Here is a 16,819-nt window from a genome sequence, read left to right as displayed (position 1 = left end):
CATTCTGGTTCTACTCTTCAGTCTGTCTGTTGCATTTTGTACAGGCTGCAGCTTCTGAACAATCTCCAAGGCCAGCCCTACACACAGTGCATGGCAGTAGTCTAGTTATTACCAGGCTGTCCCTCTCCAGATAAGTGCATAGCTGGGCCACCAGCTGAAGCTGGTAGAGAGCACTGCATACCACTGAGGCCACCTGAACCTCAAAGACAAAAATGAGTCAATGAACACCCCTAAGCTATGAACCTAAGCTTCAAGGGGAGGAACCACATCTGGCCAGAGGAACCACTCATCAACAGCACCAGTAACACTATAATATTATTGTTGCAGTTGTCTGTCTTTCTGCCTGACAGCAAGAACAATGACCATAAGAGTAAGTGAAATCACATCAGCAGTAATCAGACATAAAGGCAGTTTAAAAAACAATGAATGTAATATCTAAAAGACAGCAAATGACATTTCAAAGATTATCAGTTTTCCAAATGACTAACAGTATAAGCAGTAATAATAAGGAAAAAAACAGTTATGACAATCCCTTCTTCTCCAAAGACTTTCCTTAAAAAGGGGAAGCCCTAACTTGCCATTAGGAGAGAAAAGGCTACCTGGGTCTTCCCAAGCTTGCTGGGAATGAAGGGGTACACTGAGGGACACACATTAACGTCACCAGCAGGTACTGGGGGTGGGGGATGTAAGAGAGAACTGGCTGAAGTGGGGACGGGGTGCTAGGAAAAAGAGGACACTGCAGCAAAGATAAGCACAGCATCAGGTGGGGAGGAAAGATTAAATTGTGTTTTTCCAGTTGAATTCGTCTAATTGAAGCCAACAACAGCATAACACAAGTCATTGGAGATATGTCAAAAAGCGAGAGGGAAGGGAAAAGAACATCCTAAAAAGTAATTACCTGTTCATTCTGTATGATGGCTAATTTCACAATAACAATATTAATTAAATTTCCAATACTTGGGTCTTTATATATAGATGCAACCTGCATAAAAGATACACGTTGAAAAATTAATGTTAACAAGCATACAAGCATGCAAAAAATAAGCATCTTTTCTCTGCTACGTTTTAAAAAAGTGGCAGCTGTTTGCCTATATCAGATTTAATTTTGGCCTCAAGCAGCACTTTCCACAAAGGACAGATCCTGAGGGTAAGAATGCATACCATTATGAAACACCAGCGACTGAAAAATGTACACAAATTCACAGGATGAAGTGTTTCAAGTTATGAAGAAGGAGATGGTGGCCTTACCATCCTCAGCATGCAACACTGGTTGAAACTATTTAGTGTTGCTGCAGGCAGTAACCGAAGTAAGCAGAGAGGGGAAAGTGCCCCAGGCCAGCAGTCTGACAGTGTCTTCCCTTCCCAAGTGTCTCAACCTCACACCTCCTTTCTTAAGTACCCACTCAGAGTTAAACCACAGGCAAGCTTAATTGCATAGTGTGTGGGGGACCCTAAGTTTTTGTGTTACTGTATTTTAGACTTGCGAACTCGGGAGTGGTGGCGGGGAGGGGGGGGGGTTAATGCAGCTTCCTATTCACTCTCCAGCCCTTAAACCTGCTTAGCCCATGTGTACATGTGTGCACACACACAGGGACTAAAGAAAGGAAGGGGTATTCTACTGGCACCAAAGAAGTGTTTCATCTTTTAGCCATTAAAGGGGGGAATTGTATGTGTGTATGGGAGATGGGCAGAAAGTGATAGGAAGGTTGAACACATACACCTCACTTGCATGCAGTGATTCCATTGTGGCTCATAACCCACATGCTTACGCTAAAGTAAAACAAGGTAAAAGGATCACTTACACAATAGGAGTGTAAGATATTTATTTATTAGCTTTTTGGCCCTCTCCATGAAGCATAATGCTCCCTGGGCAGCTTTCAGAGTTAAGGCAGCAGGTGGCATTGCCCTCAAGGTGGCCTCAAGAAGCAGGTTTTATTTTCCCTCAGGTATATGAACCCACAGTTGGTGCTCAGGAAATGAAAACAAAACTCACCTCACTTTATAACCAAGAAGAAATCCAAGGAGAAAGTGAGAAAATAAGGAAAAGAATAGCCTGATAAGCAGGTGCTGAGTTCAAAACAGAAAGCATAAAAGTTCTTGATTTATTAATATACTGTACCAACATGTGTAAGAACTGTATGTCTAGAGGGAGAAATAAAATAGGAAACCAAAAAGTATCCAGGTCTCACCGTTTCCTTAAAAAGCAAACTGAGGTAGTTGAGTAACTATGACTTTTTAATTAAAATGGGATCATCCAAAAATTAGATAATGCTTTCCACATTTTTCAGGGACTCCCAAGGTATGCAGAAGTTTTGTACATTAAAAGAAAAAGGCCCTGCAAAATTCAGGACCATTAACTGAAGCAAAAGCATAGTGATAAGAAGATACCTGAGTGACCCCATTAATTGTTTGGAGTGAGAACTTTAGGTTGGATTGTTTCATTATTGTAGCTGTCCTGGAGCCTATTGATATAGAGTGGATTAAAATATTTTAGTAAAAAACTCCTGGGTTCAAATTGAAAACATTTTTGGACTACACCAGAACTGTACAAGTAAAACAATTGTGAAATCCAGGAATTTGGAATAGAAGTGACTAGGCATCATAATGTCCCATACCTGACTTTCCAAAAGGTAGCCATTCTTTCTGACTCAGATTTTTTTCCTATTACTTTCTATTCCAATTCTACTTTTGAGGGTCTTTTTTTAAAAAAAGTAATTGCCTGTTAATGCATATTACCTGGGACAGAGGCTGTGGCTAAGAGCCAGTGGCTTGCAACAGCTCTTCATTGCAGCTGACTGTTTTGCTAAGAATGAGTGGCGAGGCTAAAAATAAGGCCCAGAAGTTACCCAGTTGGGCAAATGTATTACTCTAACACTTACATCTGTGACTAAAGACTGCTGAGCCATAGAAATGGAAGTGTCCATTTAAAAAGTAAGGATACAATCCTATGCATGCTCAGAGATTTAAAAAAAGTTACGGTAGGAATAAATTGATTTTGTTAAACTTATTTCTTCTGTGTTTGGAAGATTATCAGGTTTTGTAATTCCTTAATTGCTAGAATCAGATTTTCTTCTAGGGGTACATGAAAATTTTGTTCTACTTGCATAATGTGTGAATTGACAAAGTACTCAAAGTTGTACTGCAAAGCTAAATTGAACTGGACTTTGGATCAGGTTGGTATTGGTATTTTACTTTTCATATGAAAATCTGTATTTTCTAGATTTTCATGATGGTTTTTCAAAATGTAAGCCTCAATTATGTACATCTTTATAATGTGTGCATCCCTCACCTGGAGATAGGTACACATTCTCCAAAAGTGCAAATTTTTAATCAACATTTTTCAAATGTTTCATCAAATGTTGTCAGATGAATTTCTGTAGGTCAGCAAATCACATTACAAACTTAGAAGTATATTGTTACTACTACTATACTGCATTTATATTCTACTCTTTCCCCTCTTACAGGAACCTGAGGTAGTTTACATAGTTCTCAGACTTTGACAGCAGATTAAACCTGAGCCCACATTCAGCCTGGAAAATGTGAGCTGGATAAATCCTGATCAGAAATGAACTAAGTTTCTCATACAGTCCTCAGTTGTGAAAGTGTGAATTAGTATTAATTCACACAAAAAGTAAAAAACCTGTCCACAACTCAAAAAAAGACTTTTGCTGCAGTATTCACAGGTCAGAGTCATAGAAAACCAAACTCATTAGAATCCACTGGAGATTTCTCCAACTTCCCTACTCCCAGCATGCTGATTGGGTCACACTGGGAGCTGGAGTACTTTTTTTCGCTGGAAACATGCATAGGATTGCACCCTAAGTGGGAAGAAGGGAATTGATCTGTTTGAGCCTCTTCCAGCTTATAGCATTCCGAAGGGAAGCCTTAGTGTCAGCAGCTGTACAGCCCAGTGGGAATGATGTGGCCCTGTGTTCTCATACATCCAGACAGCAGCTCTAAGCAGGAGTGCTGCCTCTAAGTGCTCAGCTTACACTGCAACAGCTAGTTCATGTTCATGGAAGGATTCAGTTACACATGGCATCTATCTTTCTGTCTGCACATCCACCAAAATTAACATGTTTTTCCAAATAGCAAGTGCGCAATAAATGTCATCTTTTACAAGATCCAATGGATCAAGAAGGCTATATTTAAAAAAGAGAAGGATTCATAATTTGAAGCTAATAAGATCTAACCCACATTAATTCTGATTAAAATACTTACTATGGACATTAATGTCAAAATGTAGTGCTGCAGGTTTGCTCCATGGTAAGCAAGCATTCGGCTGTCTGCCACCACCATGACTTCCACGAATCGAGGATAAGAGAGAAATCGCTTGGTTCTTCTGTGAGAGTTTGTTCCCCATTCATTGCCAGTTTTGTTTTTACTGAATTCAAGAAATCGCTCTGAGGCTAAGCTACGTTTCAGCGCCTCTACATCAGATAATATGCTAGTAAGGGGCCACTGTTTTGTCTTGCTTCGGCTTTTGAACTTTCTGTGATTTTTTGAATGCCCTGTAAGTTTTAAAAAAGAAAATGACAGCCCAGTAAGTCAGAGCTCCCAATGCAAAACCAAGACCATGCGTAATTTCCTTCTAATTCTGCAAACAGGGGCTGCTGAGTGTCCAGGTGGAAACTGGAATAAGAGCCTTAAGTCAAGTACTGAAACCTTGTCAAGTTTTCTCAAACAATGTTGCAGAACCATCTGCTTAAAGGCCAAGCCAGGAGAATAATTTACTTCTTGACTGATGCGATTTATCAGTGTCATAGTTCACCTACATTCATTTCATTTAATTCATTCATGTAGTTCAATTTCATTGGATTTTGCATTCTCAGCTATTAACAACAGGCCTTATGCACCTAAATTCAGACTTATTTAAGAGTGAAGTTAATGGGACAAGGTAGAATAACAGCGGCTGTGACCATATTATTCATATCTTACAGAAAGTCAAACTGATCACACTAATTTGACCAATGCCACATTACAAGTCCACAGCAGAAGCAACATGAATAGAATTAGCCTAATCTGAGAACCAAACTACATGTTCTGTGTGCATCTGCAATTCTTTCTCACCCCACTTTTTAATGTAAAGCAATTGTAGATGGCTTTCACATTGAGGGGACTGCTGGGGATAGGAGTAGTTCAGAACTTTTTCCCACTCCAACTCACCTCTCAGCTCTACTTTTATCCCAAGGAGGAAAAGGCGCACATCTTTCTCCCCCAAATTCAGTTTCCACAGCGCCAAGATGAAAATCACTATCTGAAAGACCCATTCTTCTACAAGAACATCTCTCCAAAGATCCATTCTGCCCCACCCTCTGAGAATACCTCTTCAAAAAACACCCCTGGTCACTTTGATTTTGGATTTAGTACTCGTAAAATGCTTTACTTTATTCTAGTAAAAAGGCAAGATACAGAAGATATTTTTCACCCTCTTGGACAGCTGCCAGAATTGGAGGACATAAAAACGGAAACAAAGGCGATGGCAGTTGCGCCATTCTTCCTGTCGTAGCGCAAACCTGTGCAGTAACACATTATGCATTTCTGGAGTATTACACACATACAATTGTGAATGCTATGCGCTAGAAATACTAATGTGCGCACAATGAAGTATATGGTGTGACACCAATTCTGTAGGAAACTTTCCAGGAGACTGCAAGGATTCATGTTTCTCATCCAGCCACTTTGCATGTGCGCTAGCCAATCCAAAGAAGACCCTAAGCCTCCTTTCCTTAGTAGTGCAAATGCATGCCATCTGAACCTAGCTTAGGGTTAAGTCTTAGCGTTTTCTCAGGCAAACTGGAGATAAGGTATAGGACATCAGCTTCTGTACCACATCTAATCAAGCTAAGGGAGGGTTCAGAGAGCAAGATAACAAATATGCATAGGCTGAGTGAGAATTCTTGCTGAACCATGGCTTGTTCTTGAAACGTGTGTTGTGTTATCATGTTGTGTGAATACAGCCAAGCTAAAAAACCATGGGGAACATACAGGTCACAACCCACCAACAAACTGTGTGCTCTTTTCATGGCTTCCTTAATTTAATAAGCCATAGCATGTTTGCACACCTGCGTTCAGACAACACAATAACCCATGTTTCCACAACTCACACTCAACCAATAGACATAAATGTAGGTTAGTATACAATTTCAATCCAGTCATTCCTTAACAAGAAAAAAGCATTATGTACACTTTGAGAAGCACTTTAATATTTGTGGCAAAAAACCCTTCTACATAGACTCTCCTTCTTAAATGCCAAACATAAGGTAGAAAACCTAAGAACAGAAAGAAGTTGTTAGCCAAAGGGGAACAAAGACATCTTATTTTTGCTATATTTCTCCCTGTTGGCCATTGTTTAAATACTCTTTTGTTCATCTTAACTGTGAGTTTTTTCATTGGCTACAAGCATGAAAGGCAGGTGTAGGCCTGCCTTTTATCAAATGATTAAGCAAAATATGGCCTTCAAATTTTCCCTTAATTCGTAGGAACAATACATAAAGGTTTTGTTTTTCTAAAAGTAAAATGCAATCTAGGAATGCAGGCCAGGCAGCAAATGCCCCAAACAGGCACAAGGTGGCAGGCCTAGAATCCAAGAAAAAAACTGGCTATGGCAACCGCTACACTATACATAATCCCTGTGTCCACAATCATTGTTATGCTAAACTGAGAAATTGAAAGAGTACAATCACTTATTAGTAGCCACTCTAATCCTTTCCACTTTCACATTAACTTGTCCTTCAGAATAGAAAGAAAGCATTTTGTACTATTTAGTGTGGCATGTGACAATGAAAGCAAGTACCATTCAGTTTCAGGTTTGTAAAAGACTGCAAAGGGGGGGGGGGGTCTTCAGTGACTCAGCCTTGCAGAGGAATATATGCAATAACCAGGAAGTTAATTATTTCACAGGCTTCCACAAATCTTATCAAATGTTAACCAATATATCCACAGGCAGTAACATATGTTGTGGTCTGAAAATGAGGATTTTTCTTTGCAATTGGCACAGCACCAAATGGTGCTGCCTTTATTTATAACTGCATGGACAGACTTTACCTTGGTACATATACATTTTTTCCTGTAACCCTGAAAGTGTCAGCCAACATCGTGGGTTGTTGTTATGGGCTGTCAAGTAGTCTCCGACTTATGGCAACCCTATGAATGAATGACCTCCAAAATGTTCTGTCCTTGACAGCTTTGCTCAGCCTTTGTAAAATCAAGGCTGTGGTTTCTTTTATGGAATCAATCCATCTCAGAGTTGGCTTTCCTCTTCTTTTGCTTTCAACTTTTCCTTCTTCCCTACAGGGTCTTGCCTTCTAATGATGTGCCTGAAGTATGATAGCTTCAGTTCTGTCAGTTTTGTTCCAGAGGAAGTTCTGGCTTGATTTGATCTAGGACCCACTTGCTTGTCTCACTGTCAATCCAAAATATTCACAAAGCTCTCTCCCAGCACCATGCTTCAAATGCTTCAATTTTCTTCCTGTTAGCTTTCTGCACTGTCCAGCCTTCACATTCACAGTGATCAAGAATACGATAGTGTGGATGATCTTGGCCTTCATCTCCAGTGAAATGTCTTTACCTTTCTTTTCTGAGCTTTTCTAGTTCATTGACTGCTGACGTCTCAAGTTATAGTTTACTTCTAATTTCTTTGCTGCAGTCTCCTTCCCAAATTTTGATTGAGGAATGAAAATTAGCTAAAAATGAAAATTAGCTATGTATCACTACAATTTCAATGAAGGGCACCTAACAAACTGCATGTGAATGGCAGAGTGCAGGCCCACTGAGCGCATGTACTGAAGGTTTGGGTGAAACTTTGTCTGAAACTGTTTTTATTTCTAACATAAGAGCAGGGGTGAGGAATGAGGTTGGAGTGGGCAGATTTCCACCCCCAGTCCTCTTTAGGACAAATGAAATCCAGGATCATGGCTTTACTTCATGCAGACTCCCCTCCCTGGGATTGGGATAAATCAGGGATTGTCCTCTACATCCTGCCCCTCCTGCAATTGACAGGGAAATGCTTAATAATAAGCATTTAATAAGGTGATAAGGGAATAAGATAATAAGGTGAACTGTCTCTGTGTTTGTTCTGCAAGCCCTTGCTATATGTTGATAGGAATACTTGCAGAGGGAGTCAAATTCTCCAGGGATTGTATGGGGAACCTCTGTGGGATAAATTTGCCTTGTCAGCACAAAGTTCCCAAATCCTGTTCTAGAACACTGAACTTAATTTGACACAGGTAGAGAAACTCTATGTGAAACTGCACAACAAGTAGAAACAGTGATTCCTCACAAACTTGGTCCGAGTGAGAAAATATAAATTAAATTAATTGGAAATATGAAGGCAAGGGGAAAAACACTGCTATCTAGGCCAGAAGCAATGAAAACACTTAGGACAACATCACTGACAATAAGGCAAGAATAAGACAGGAATTGAGACTACTTATTCAACTTCATTTTAATGTATGTTATTCTAAGACAAATTATCTACATAACTTGGACAGGACAAGATAGAGAGGTACAAAAAGGGGGAAATCTCCCTCCTTTTACCAGTTAAAGGAAAGGAAAGAGAAGGGAATGTGGTCCGAGGGCTAGTAGTAAATAGCTTTGAGGAAAACAGCAGAACCAGGCCAGAGAGGGGAGAGATGGGATCCTCCTTCAGATTGGATTTAGATTCAAGATCCAGAGCTTTTCATGAACACTTTTAACTTGAAGTGGGGTTTTATGAACTGAGCCTCGTTCAGGGGAACACTGTTGGGACATGTATAAAACAGTTATAGCTAGCAATATTCAGCACCATTTTCTAAAACTGAAGTTAACTGCACATCCTTTTTGGCATGTTCATGATTGGAAGACTCTGTGACTGAAATAGCAATTCACAATTGCTCCTGTCACAATATCTTCCTTCCTTATAACAAAACTTAGCTGCCTCTTCTTATAATAAGTGGGTGGGGCAGCATGGATGAGATGGTGCCTAACAATGAAGGCTTTTACTTGTATTAGATAAAATCTTGGCTAACTCATCTTTCACAGACTATGCTGTATTTCAAATTCCTAGCAGCAATCACATGGATAAAGGCAATATGCAAGGCAAAATGGCCACCCGTCCATGTGTTTAAGCAGGTAACTTTTTACTGAACCTGCTCTTCCACCATTAACAGGCTATCTTGTGAACATTAAAAACTGATGCTTTTTCCACCATGTTAACTTTTCAGTTGTGGTGCCCATCTATGGAATCAGCTCCCCAGAAATGTGTGCCTTCTTTGTACACATTTTGGTGCCAGGCAAAGATTTTTCTTTTCTTTTCAGAGTATTCTAATTACTGACAGTTTAAATTCTAATTTCATTCTAATTTAGGTTATCTTAATTGATTAATTTTAATATTTCAGTTGTTATTTCTAATATGCTGTCCAATCTTTTAGTGTATGAAGTCAATATGATTGGTGTTCCTGCTTTTGAAATGGATGTTTTTAATGGAATTGACATTTTATTATTGAATTTTATATGTTTTTTATGTTTTGTTTGATGGTTTTTAATTGTAAACTATCCAGAGAGCTATGTGGCTATTCTGATGGTCTATAAAAATGTAAATAACTAACTAACTAAATAAAATGCTATCTCCACACAAAGCAAAAGCTTCACATGTTAAAATAGTGCAAAATGAGAGGCCCAAAAAAATCTGGAAAATGTATAAGCTGGAAGCAACAGCATCACAAAATGACATTACCTAACACTTTTGAATTCTTCCAGTCATTCGGAAACTCTAAGCATGGCGCTTTCAAAACACATTCTTCCAATGGTCTTCTGACTAGTTCAAACCACTTTTCTGAATCAGGCTTAAGGCAAGCTCATAGTAGGGTAATAAGATGTAGAGGATTTCTTTTCAATTTTTGTTGAAGAAGGAATTTCAATAGGTGAGAAGCTCAGAGGGGAGGGAAACTGCAGCTGCTGAAGTAAATAAAGTACACCTTCCTAAGTACAGAAGTACTTAGACTTTGTGGTTGGCCACACTCTGGAAGGCGAGATTCCAGGCCTGTTGAAGGCCACAACCCCTCCCTGACAGCTGCCACTTGTTTGGTAGTTTCCCATCTTTTGAATGATGTTTCACCTCACTGAAATAGTTGAAATGTCTCTTGTAAGACTTAGTTACTTGCAGTAATTGTTTTATGCTGGAATTATTATTATTATTATTATATTGACAGTCCCTGTGTTACAAATGAGTTCCATTCCTGAAAAAATGGAAATTTGTCTTTAAGTTGAATTTGTATGTAAGTCAGATCAAGTATAGTCAGTCCTCCACACTGATGGTAGTTATGGTTGCAGGATCCCCATGCCAGTGGAAAAACTGGGAATATCTCTCGCCCCAGCTCACCAACCTCACCAGGGCCTCCTCTTTCCAGCAAGGAAATGCTGGAGAGAGCTCCCTCTCTGGAAGGGCAGGAAGGAAGGCATGCTTTGGAGGCCTCCTCTCTGCCCTTTTGCTTCCTCTCTCTCTATGGTGATTATAATTTTCCACAGTAGGCATTACTCAGTCTTTAAAAAAATTAATAGGCTTTATGGCAGTTCATTCATAAGCACAGGTTGTTCATAACCTGGATGTTTGTAACTCAGATATTGCCTGCATTACTTTACATTTCACAACATTTAACCAGAATCAACTCTGCTTTGCTTCCAAGATTTGACAGGATCAGGCCCTTCAGGCTATACAGAAACCTGAAGTACACAAAATATGTCAGTAAGTTGTCCTGCTTGTCTAAAACTGAATTAGGCCTTTGGGCTGAAAAGGTCTGACATGGCTGTCCTAAGCACTGCTAAAGGAGCTAGTAGATAATGTGTCAAGACTAAAACCTTGCTCAGTGCCACAGTTTATTTAAAAGTATAGCGGCTCCTTCCAGGTGAAGTTATGGCAACCATGTAGCCATAAAGATTGTGAAAAAGAAAAGAAACGGAACAGGAATTTATTTGCTCTTTCTATACCCTAATATACTCATTCTTTATATTCCCTTCTTTAGAGCTTTTGAGTGGTGGGGCAGTTACTGGACCATGGAATACTAAAAATCCTGACCATTTCCTTACATTTAAAGTAGTCCTAAAACACCCATAACAAAGATGTCTTTTCAGTCCAGCTTTTCTCTAAATACACCCATTATAAATAGTTTCCATGATTTCAAAGGCCCTTTTGATTAAACCTAATGAACGCTGCAAAAGCTGGAGATAGTGGAAACTGGAAACCAAACCTGTATTGCCATGGCCTTAAAAAGAGTCCCAGGTGTATAGCATGGATTGCAGTAATCTAAGTTTCCCATATTCTGCTAATGTGTTTCAACCTTGACTTTACAGGGCCACCTCTAGGAAGAGTTCCATTTCTATGCCCAGTCAAGTAAGCAGCCAACAAAGGGAGCCAACTGTGGCCAGTGCTTTCTTCCGTGCAGACTCTGAAATTGAGAACATTTAATGCAGGCAAGGCTGAAAAAATATGCCAAGGTTCCCTCTGTCCTTTGTAAAAGTTCCAACTCAAGCATTCTTCTCGTCATTATTTATTGTAAACATCTATACTGCTGCTTTGTACTGGGATTCTCAAGGCAGTTAAAGGCAGCATTATAAAGTATCATTAACCCTAAATAAACTTAAAGTAATCCAGAGGAGGACAATAATCCATATTCAGAATTCAAAACAGCAGTAGTCTGTCCATTATTGTCCAGCTATCTATAACTATATGCACACTTTTTAATGAAAGTAATGGATACTCACTAAATTGTCCTAGTACATATGTGTGGTCAATTTATATCCCCTGCCTTCATTCAAGGGGTTCAAAGTGGCAGATGTGCCAAACACCCCCAATATAGCCTTAAAACAACCCTGTGAGTTCACTGAGGATGAAAAGCAACTGGTCCAAGGTCTTCCAGTGTGCTTCATGGTTTGACAGAATTTGAACTGAAGTCCCATTCTAAGACTTTAAGCCAGACTTCTCCAACTTCCATCAATCCCAGCCAACATGAATGGTTACAGTTGTAGTTAGATATAAACAAATCTATCAATTTTTGTTTCTCTCAGTTTCTCATTTTTATTTTTGTAGGTTTTGAGTAATTCTACTCAGGCTGAAATTTACTTTAAAAGCTCAATGAAAATTTGTAGGCATGTTTCTTCTCATACATACATTTTAAAATGGAAAATTGTTGAATATACACATTTTTGCAGGCCATTTCCCCTAACTAATGTATCTTTATTTTTTTTTACTAACATTTTGCTAACATTTTTTCCTTGCCCTTTCTATATTCATTTTTGTACACTTTCTCATTTGGAAACTTCTACTGCAAAATCTGGAGAAGTGCAAATTATGGATGTCTGTTTTTAGGGAAAATAGAAGAAAAGTGTGAAATTAGGTAAGTTTTCATTAGAATGTAAACCAATCATGTTTCTTCCCTGACCCTATTTCTCGTCCGAAATGTGTGAAGGGTACCAAGTTGGAGAAGGCAGTCCTGACCATTTCATCATACAGGTTTTTAGGAAATCAGCCAGAATGCCTTGCACAACAGTTAAAATTCTTAGAAGCCAGCAATCTGAAGGATGCCATCAAATAAGCAGAGTAGTTGATATTTTTTCACACTGGAAAGTGTTTTGCTTCAGTGATTTCTGCATTCTACTGTTGTCCATAGTTTTACATTAATTTGACATTGTTTCCATACTGTTGACTTTGAGTCTATGTATGTACCTTGTAGGAGCAAGAGAACATGATTCAATAAGATCAGGGCAATCCCCTTAAACACCTAATTGTTTTTCCCCCCAAATTAATTCAGATATCTAAGAATTTGAGAGAGACTGAGCATTTTAATCCTTAAACTCCCCACTAGATGACGTCTTCATCAGTTGATCCTTAAAGAATTTTGCGGTTCATGGAAGTGACTAGAGAAAGGTTCTCAAACATAGTCCACAACTCTTCTGTCACCTACACTTTGCCTTATCAATCACTGCTGGGATGTAAAGACTTTGGCATCAGATCCTATATATTCTCCCAGAGGCTGGCACCACGCTAAGAACAATTTCAAACTCTTGTCACTGCACTGCGAATTGGTGGAAGTCTTCTTTCTTTCAGTCCTTCCTTCCTTCCCTTGATTACAACCCTTTTAGCTCTTCTCAAGCAAGGGAGGTCTGTAATCACCGTAAGTCACTGGAGCAGTTGGCCTTTTGTGAACATTTCACCATCTATGAAGGAGCTATAACACACTGGGATTTAAAGAACCTCAGACCTGTTAAATTATGATCCCTGCTGTTAAAAGGCACAGTAAGTGCACACAGTCCATATCCCAATAAGACTGGAGAAGCTTTTAGTCCTCATTCCTAACATATGAGAAATACTTCTTATCAGCTTCTGCAGCCAGAGCCAGACCCTGCTGCAATATCAAACAAAGGTCAAAGGAAAAATGGTGAGGAGGAAAAAGGGGGCAACTTGTTTTACACATTAAAACATTTTTAAAAGGGTAAAGCCAGGAAGGAAACAGCATGAACCTACAGAAAGGTCAACCGATAAGAAAACAGAAGTTTGAAATCATTCATGACATTCACAAGGAAATACCAGAAAAGGATAATTAAAATTCAGGGTCTAAATTCAATAGAAAGAGAAAGCATGCAAAGAGGAGAACAAAGACAGAATACTAAAGCAAAAAGATTTCAGGTTGTCAAGTTGTCGTGAAGAGAAAGATGTGGCCTGACGCAGGTTGAGACTTGATGGACTCGATCAAGATGCTTTTCTGGGGAAGGGACGGAGTTTGGGGCAGAGTGTTGTTCTCTGCAGAGAGCAAGACAGGGCAGGCCCTGCCATTGGGCAGAGGGAGGCCAGTGTCTTCAGGCAGCAGGTGCTGGTGGGTGGCAACCTCCAGCCAGTGCCTTGACTTGGAGGACACAGCTTTGCATGCCACGCAACAAAAAACCCGGTCAGGTGTGGTTCTTGCCCCACCAGTGACGGTACCTCAGCACCTCAGTGACTCATCTGTCCATCCAGTCAGACGTGAACTGAAATGGAGACAAGCGTCTTGCCCTTCACCTTGAAAAACACATGCCTTTGGCCTGCAGTGGTAGTGGTCACTTCGGAAGCGCTGGCATGGATCCTGACCGTGCCCATAGCTCCGTCCTCAAGATGGGACCAAACGTTCAGGCATCGGCCTTCTGTCTCAGCAGACCACTTCTAGCTGTTTCACCTCCCCCTGGTCTTCGGTAGAACTGAATGGTCATTTCGAGCCCACCTCAGACAACCATATATACACAGCTGGCACCAACTCTTCTTTTTGGTGCCAGGTGAAAACTTTTTATTTAAACAAGTTTGTGGTTGATTTGATTTGATTTAATACTTTTATATCTTGTTATGGATTATTTAATTTAATTTTGGTTAATCTCTTGTCGGTCTTGAGGTAGCTTCCTAACTGTTAAGCCAAACCTCTTTCTCCTCCCTCCTCTGCAGCTCAGGAAAGACACAGCCCCCAAACTCTGTAGTGAGCAATTTCCTTTCTTTATTAAAGATTATTTTAAGTTCCCAGTTCCCCCTCCTTCTTCCTCCCGTTCTGTTCCGTTCCCAGCTTACATCCCATTCCCACTGGAAATGTTTAGATCAAATGTTATTTGAAGCTCAGTTTTGAAAGACCACTCAACAGGGATGCTGGCACACAACAGCACAAAAGTGCAACAGTGGCGCAACTTCTGCTTGTGATTAGAAGACCCAGGCGGTAGCTACATGCAGTCCTCTACCCTGGCATAGCTGTTTTCATCGAGCTTCAAGGTGAGGCATGAGAAATTGAACAAAACAACGGCTTGGAACTCAGTAAGATCTGCTGAAGCCCTTAACTCAGAAAGATTAATGCAAAGATTTGCTACGTGTATGCTGGGGGCCACTCTGTTATGTGGCAGAGGCTTTACATGCAGAAGACCCCCCAGTTCAATCCACAACATCTTCTGGTCTGGGAAAGACCAGAGTGGAAGTTTAGGTAGCCACAGCTGGGTAGATGGTCACTGGTCTAACATGGGCTGCATTACTGCAGCCACACAGCTGGAGCCCCACTGAATTTAGCTGGACCTGCTTCTAAGTAAACTTGTATACAGTCTCACTGCCTGTTTATGGCAACTTTCCATTTCTCAAATATATAGTATTTATTTACTCCTCTCTAGTGCAGACACTGAACTCAGTCCCAAGCTCCACAGCTACTTTGATGCATAAATGGATGCAAAACATGTAATTTTGCCCATCCATTTCGATGCTGGGCCATCTCTCTTGTGTACAATGTAGATGTCCACACACCTTTCTCCAACATTGGAGTTGTCAGGCTGAAAAGCAAGAGAATGTTCAGATTGAATAAAATGGAGAGGAAAAGACACTTTTAAGCTGCCTTGGGTTGCTTATAAAAGGGAAAAAAGCTGCAATAGATAAATGTAATGTAATATTCCTTTAGATACCCTGAAGTCACAGGAGACAAAGGATCCTGCATGTGCCTTCTCTATAGTTCTACCCATCCTAAGCTGCATGATATTTCCAAGTGCTTAATCACCTATTGCATGTTGAGCAGGATGGAAGGATGACTGAAAATGAGGAAGCCATAAAAGACCAGACAGGAGGAAGGGGATGAGGAAGAAAGAAGTGTTCCAGCTCATGGTTTGAAGGATTGTAATATGACTATTGAATGCATCAACCATATTAGGGGAAATTTACTGGAACAGGATTTTATTTTTCTAGAAACAGCTTGTAAGAAATAGGGATGGGTACAAAATAGAAATGGAGCTTTTTAAGGCAAACATCTTTAAAATTTCACTTGTCAATCTCTCTATTTACTTATGCATTTCTACAAATAATACTGCATCTCTTTCACACCCCTTACAATTTCGAAGATGATCCTCTCTTTATTTCTTTCTAGTTTAAAGCTGCTTGTAGCAGCTACAAAGCATATCATGTGCCACATTCAATAGGAATTCTTCAAAAAAGTCCAGGAAGTGACAATATGGTATGGCAAACCGTCACTTCTTGAGTGTTATGAAAAATAATGATGGCTGCCCCCATCTACCTATCTCATAACATAATGACATCCATCAGACAACCCTGCTAAGTATGTACTTTTTAAATAATAGAAATAATAGAAATAATTTCATTTTTTGGAAAAAAATAGTTTTTCTATGGATTTTAGGATTTCCCCTTGAAATTTACACAGAAATGGAATTGGATTATGGAATTGGATTATGTCAGTCTGTTCATCTTTCCCTAGGAATAAGAGGTCCAAAGAAGTAATTTCAGTGGTGTTGGCTTGTTCAAAACCAAGACAAATCACTCTTGTTCGGTCCTCTATATAAAACAATGGGAAACTAACTTTCCTTATCATTGGTTAAATAATCATTACATTTAAGCACTATTTTCTGGATGCTTGTATCTTGGAAATCCACATTTCTAGTTAAGCTACACTAAGCTCTTTTCTGGCACACAGAGCTTAACTATTACAAACAAAATGTTAAGGTATTTTTGCCTTTGCATTCTTGTCCTTTAGCTGCTCAACCCTTGCTACTAAGTTGTGCTGTGTAAATAATTGTTTGTTCCAGTAATGCTGTAAAGCATCTCACTGGAATTCAGCTGAACTTCAAAGTGCCAATGAGATTATTCCTTTTTCTCTGGTTGGCTGGCGGCTGTGACTGATGAAGTCGGCTTGCACAAAAGGACTGCAGCAAGCCAAGTTCCACTGATGAAGCGGACAATAGCCATGGTCCTCCCCCCTACCCCGTGCTGCTGGAGCACGCCGCTCACTCAAATAGAAAGGTCAGAGCAGAAGAATATGAGCAGAGAAGCATACTGCCTATGGTGTGT

At 39.8% G+C, this 16,819-nt stretch overlaps 1 protein-coding gene across 13 annotated transcripts in view; it reads right to left on the bottom strand.

Annotated features, from left to right (window-relative positions):
• Nucleotides 1–16,819, bottom strand: part of ADAMTS9 (ADAM metallopeptidase with thrombospondin type 1 motif 9) — a 156,555-nt gene that overhangs the window by 130,633 nt on the left and 9,103 nt on the right. For all 13 annotated transcript variants that reach the window (XR_006416800.1, XR_006416803.1, XR_006416804.1 and 10 more), the window contains exons 4-5: nt 4,222–4,511; nt 899–982 (exon numbers count right to left, since the gene is read on the bottom strand). Coding sequence is in view for 9 of the 13 variants with exons in the window: in XM_044452059.1 (XP_044307994.1) it covers nt 899–982; nt 4,222–4,511 (374 nt within the window). In the remaining 4 variants the exon portion in view is untranslated. The remainder of the gene's footprint in view (nt 1–898; nt 983–4,221; nt 4,512–16,819) is intronic.

This window comes from Varanus komodoensis, unplaced genomic scaffold (assembly GCF_004798865.1).
Source record: "Varanus komodoensis strain SLA01 unplaced genomic scaffold, ASM479886v1 scaffold6_4, whole genome shotgun sequence".
Lineage (NCBI taxonomy): Eukaryota > Metazoa > Chordata > Lepidosauria > Squamata > Varanidae > Varanus > Varanus komodoensis.
The sequence above is the reverse complement of the archived record's forward strand: the minus strand, read 5'-3'. Positions and strand labels throughout refer to the sequence as shown.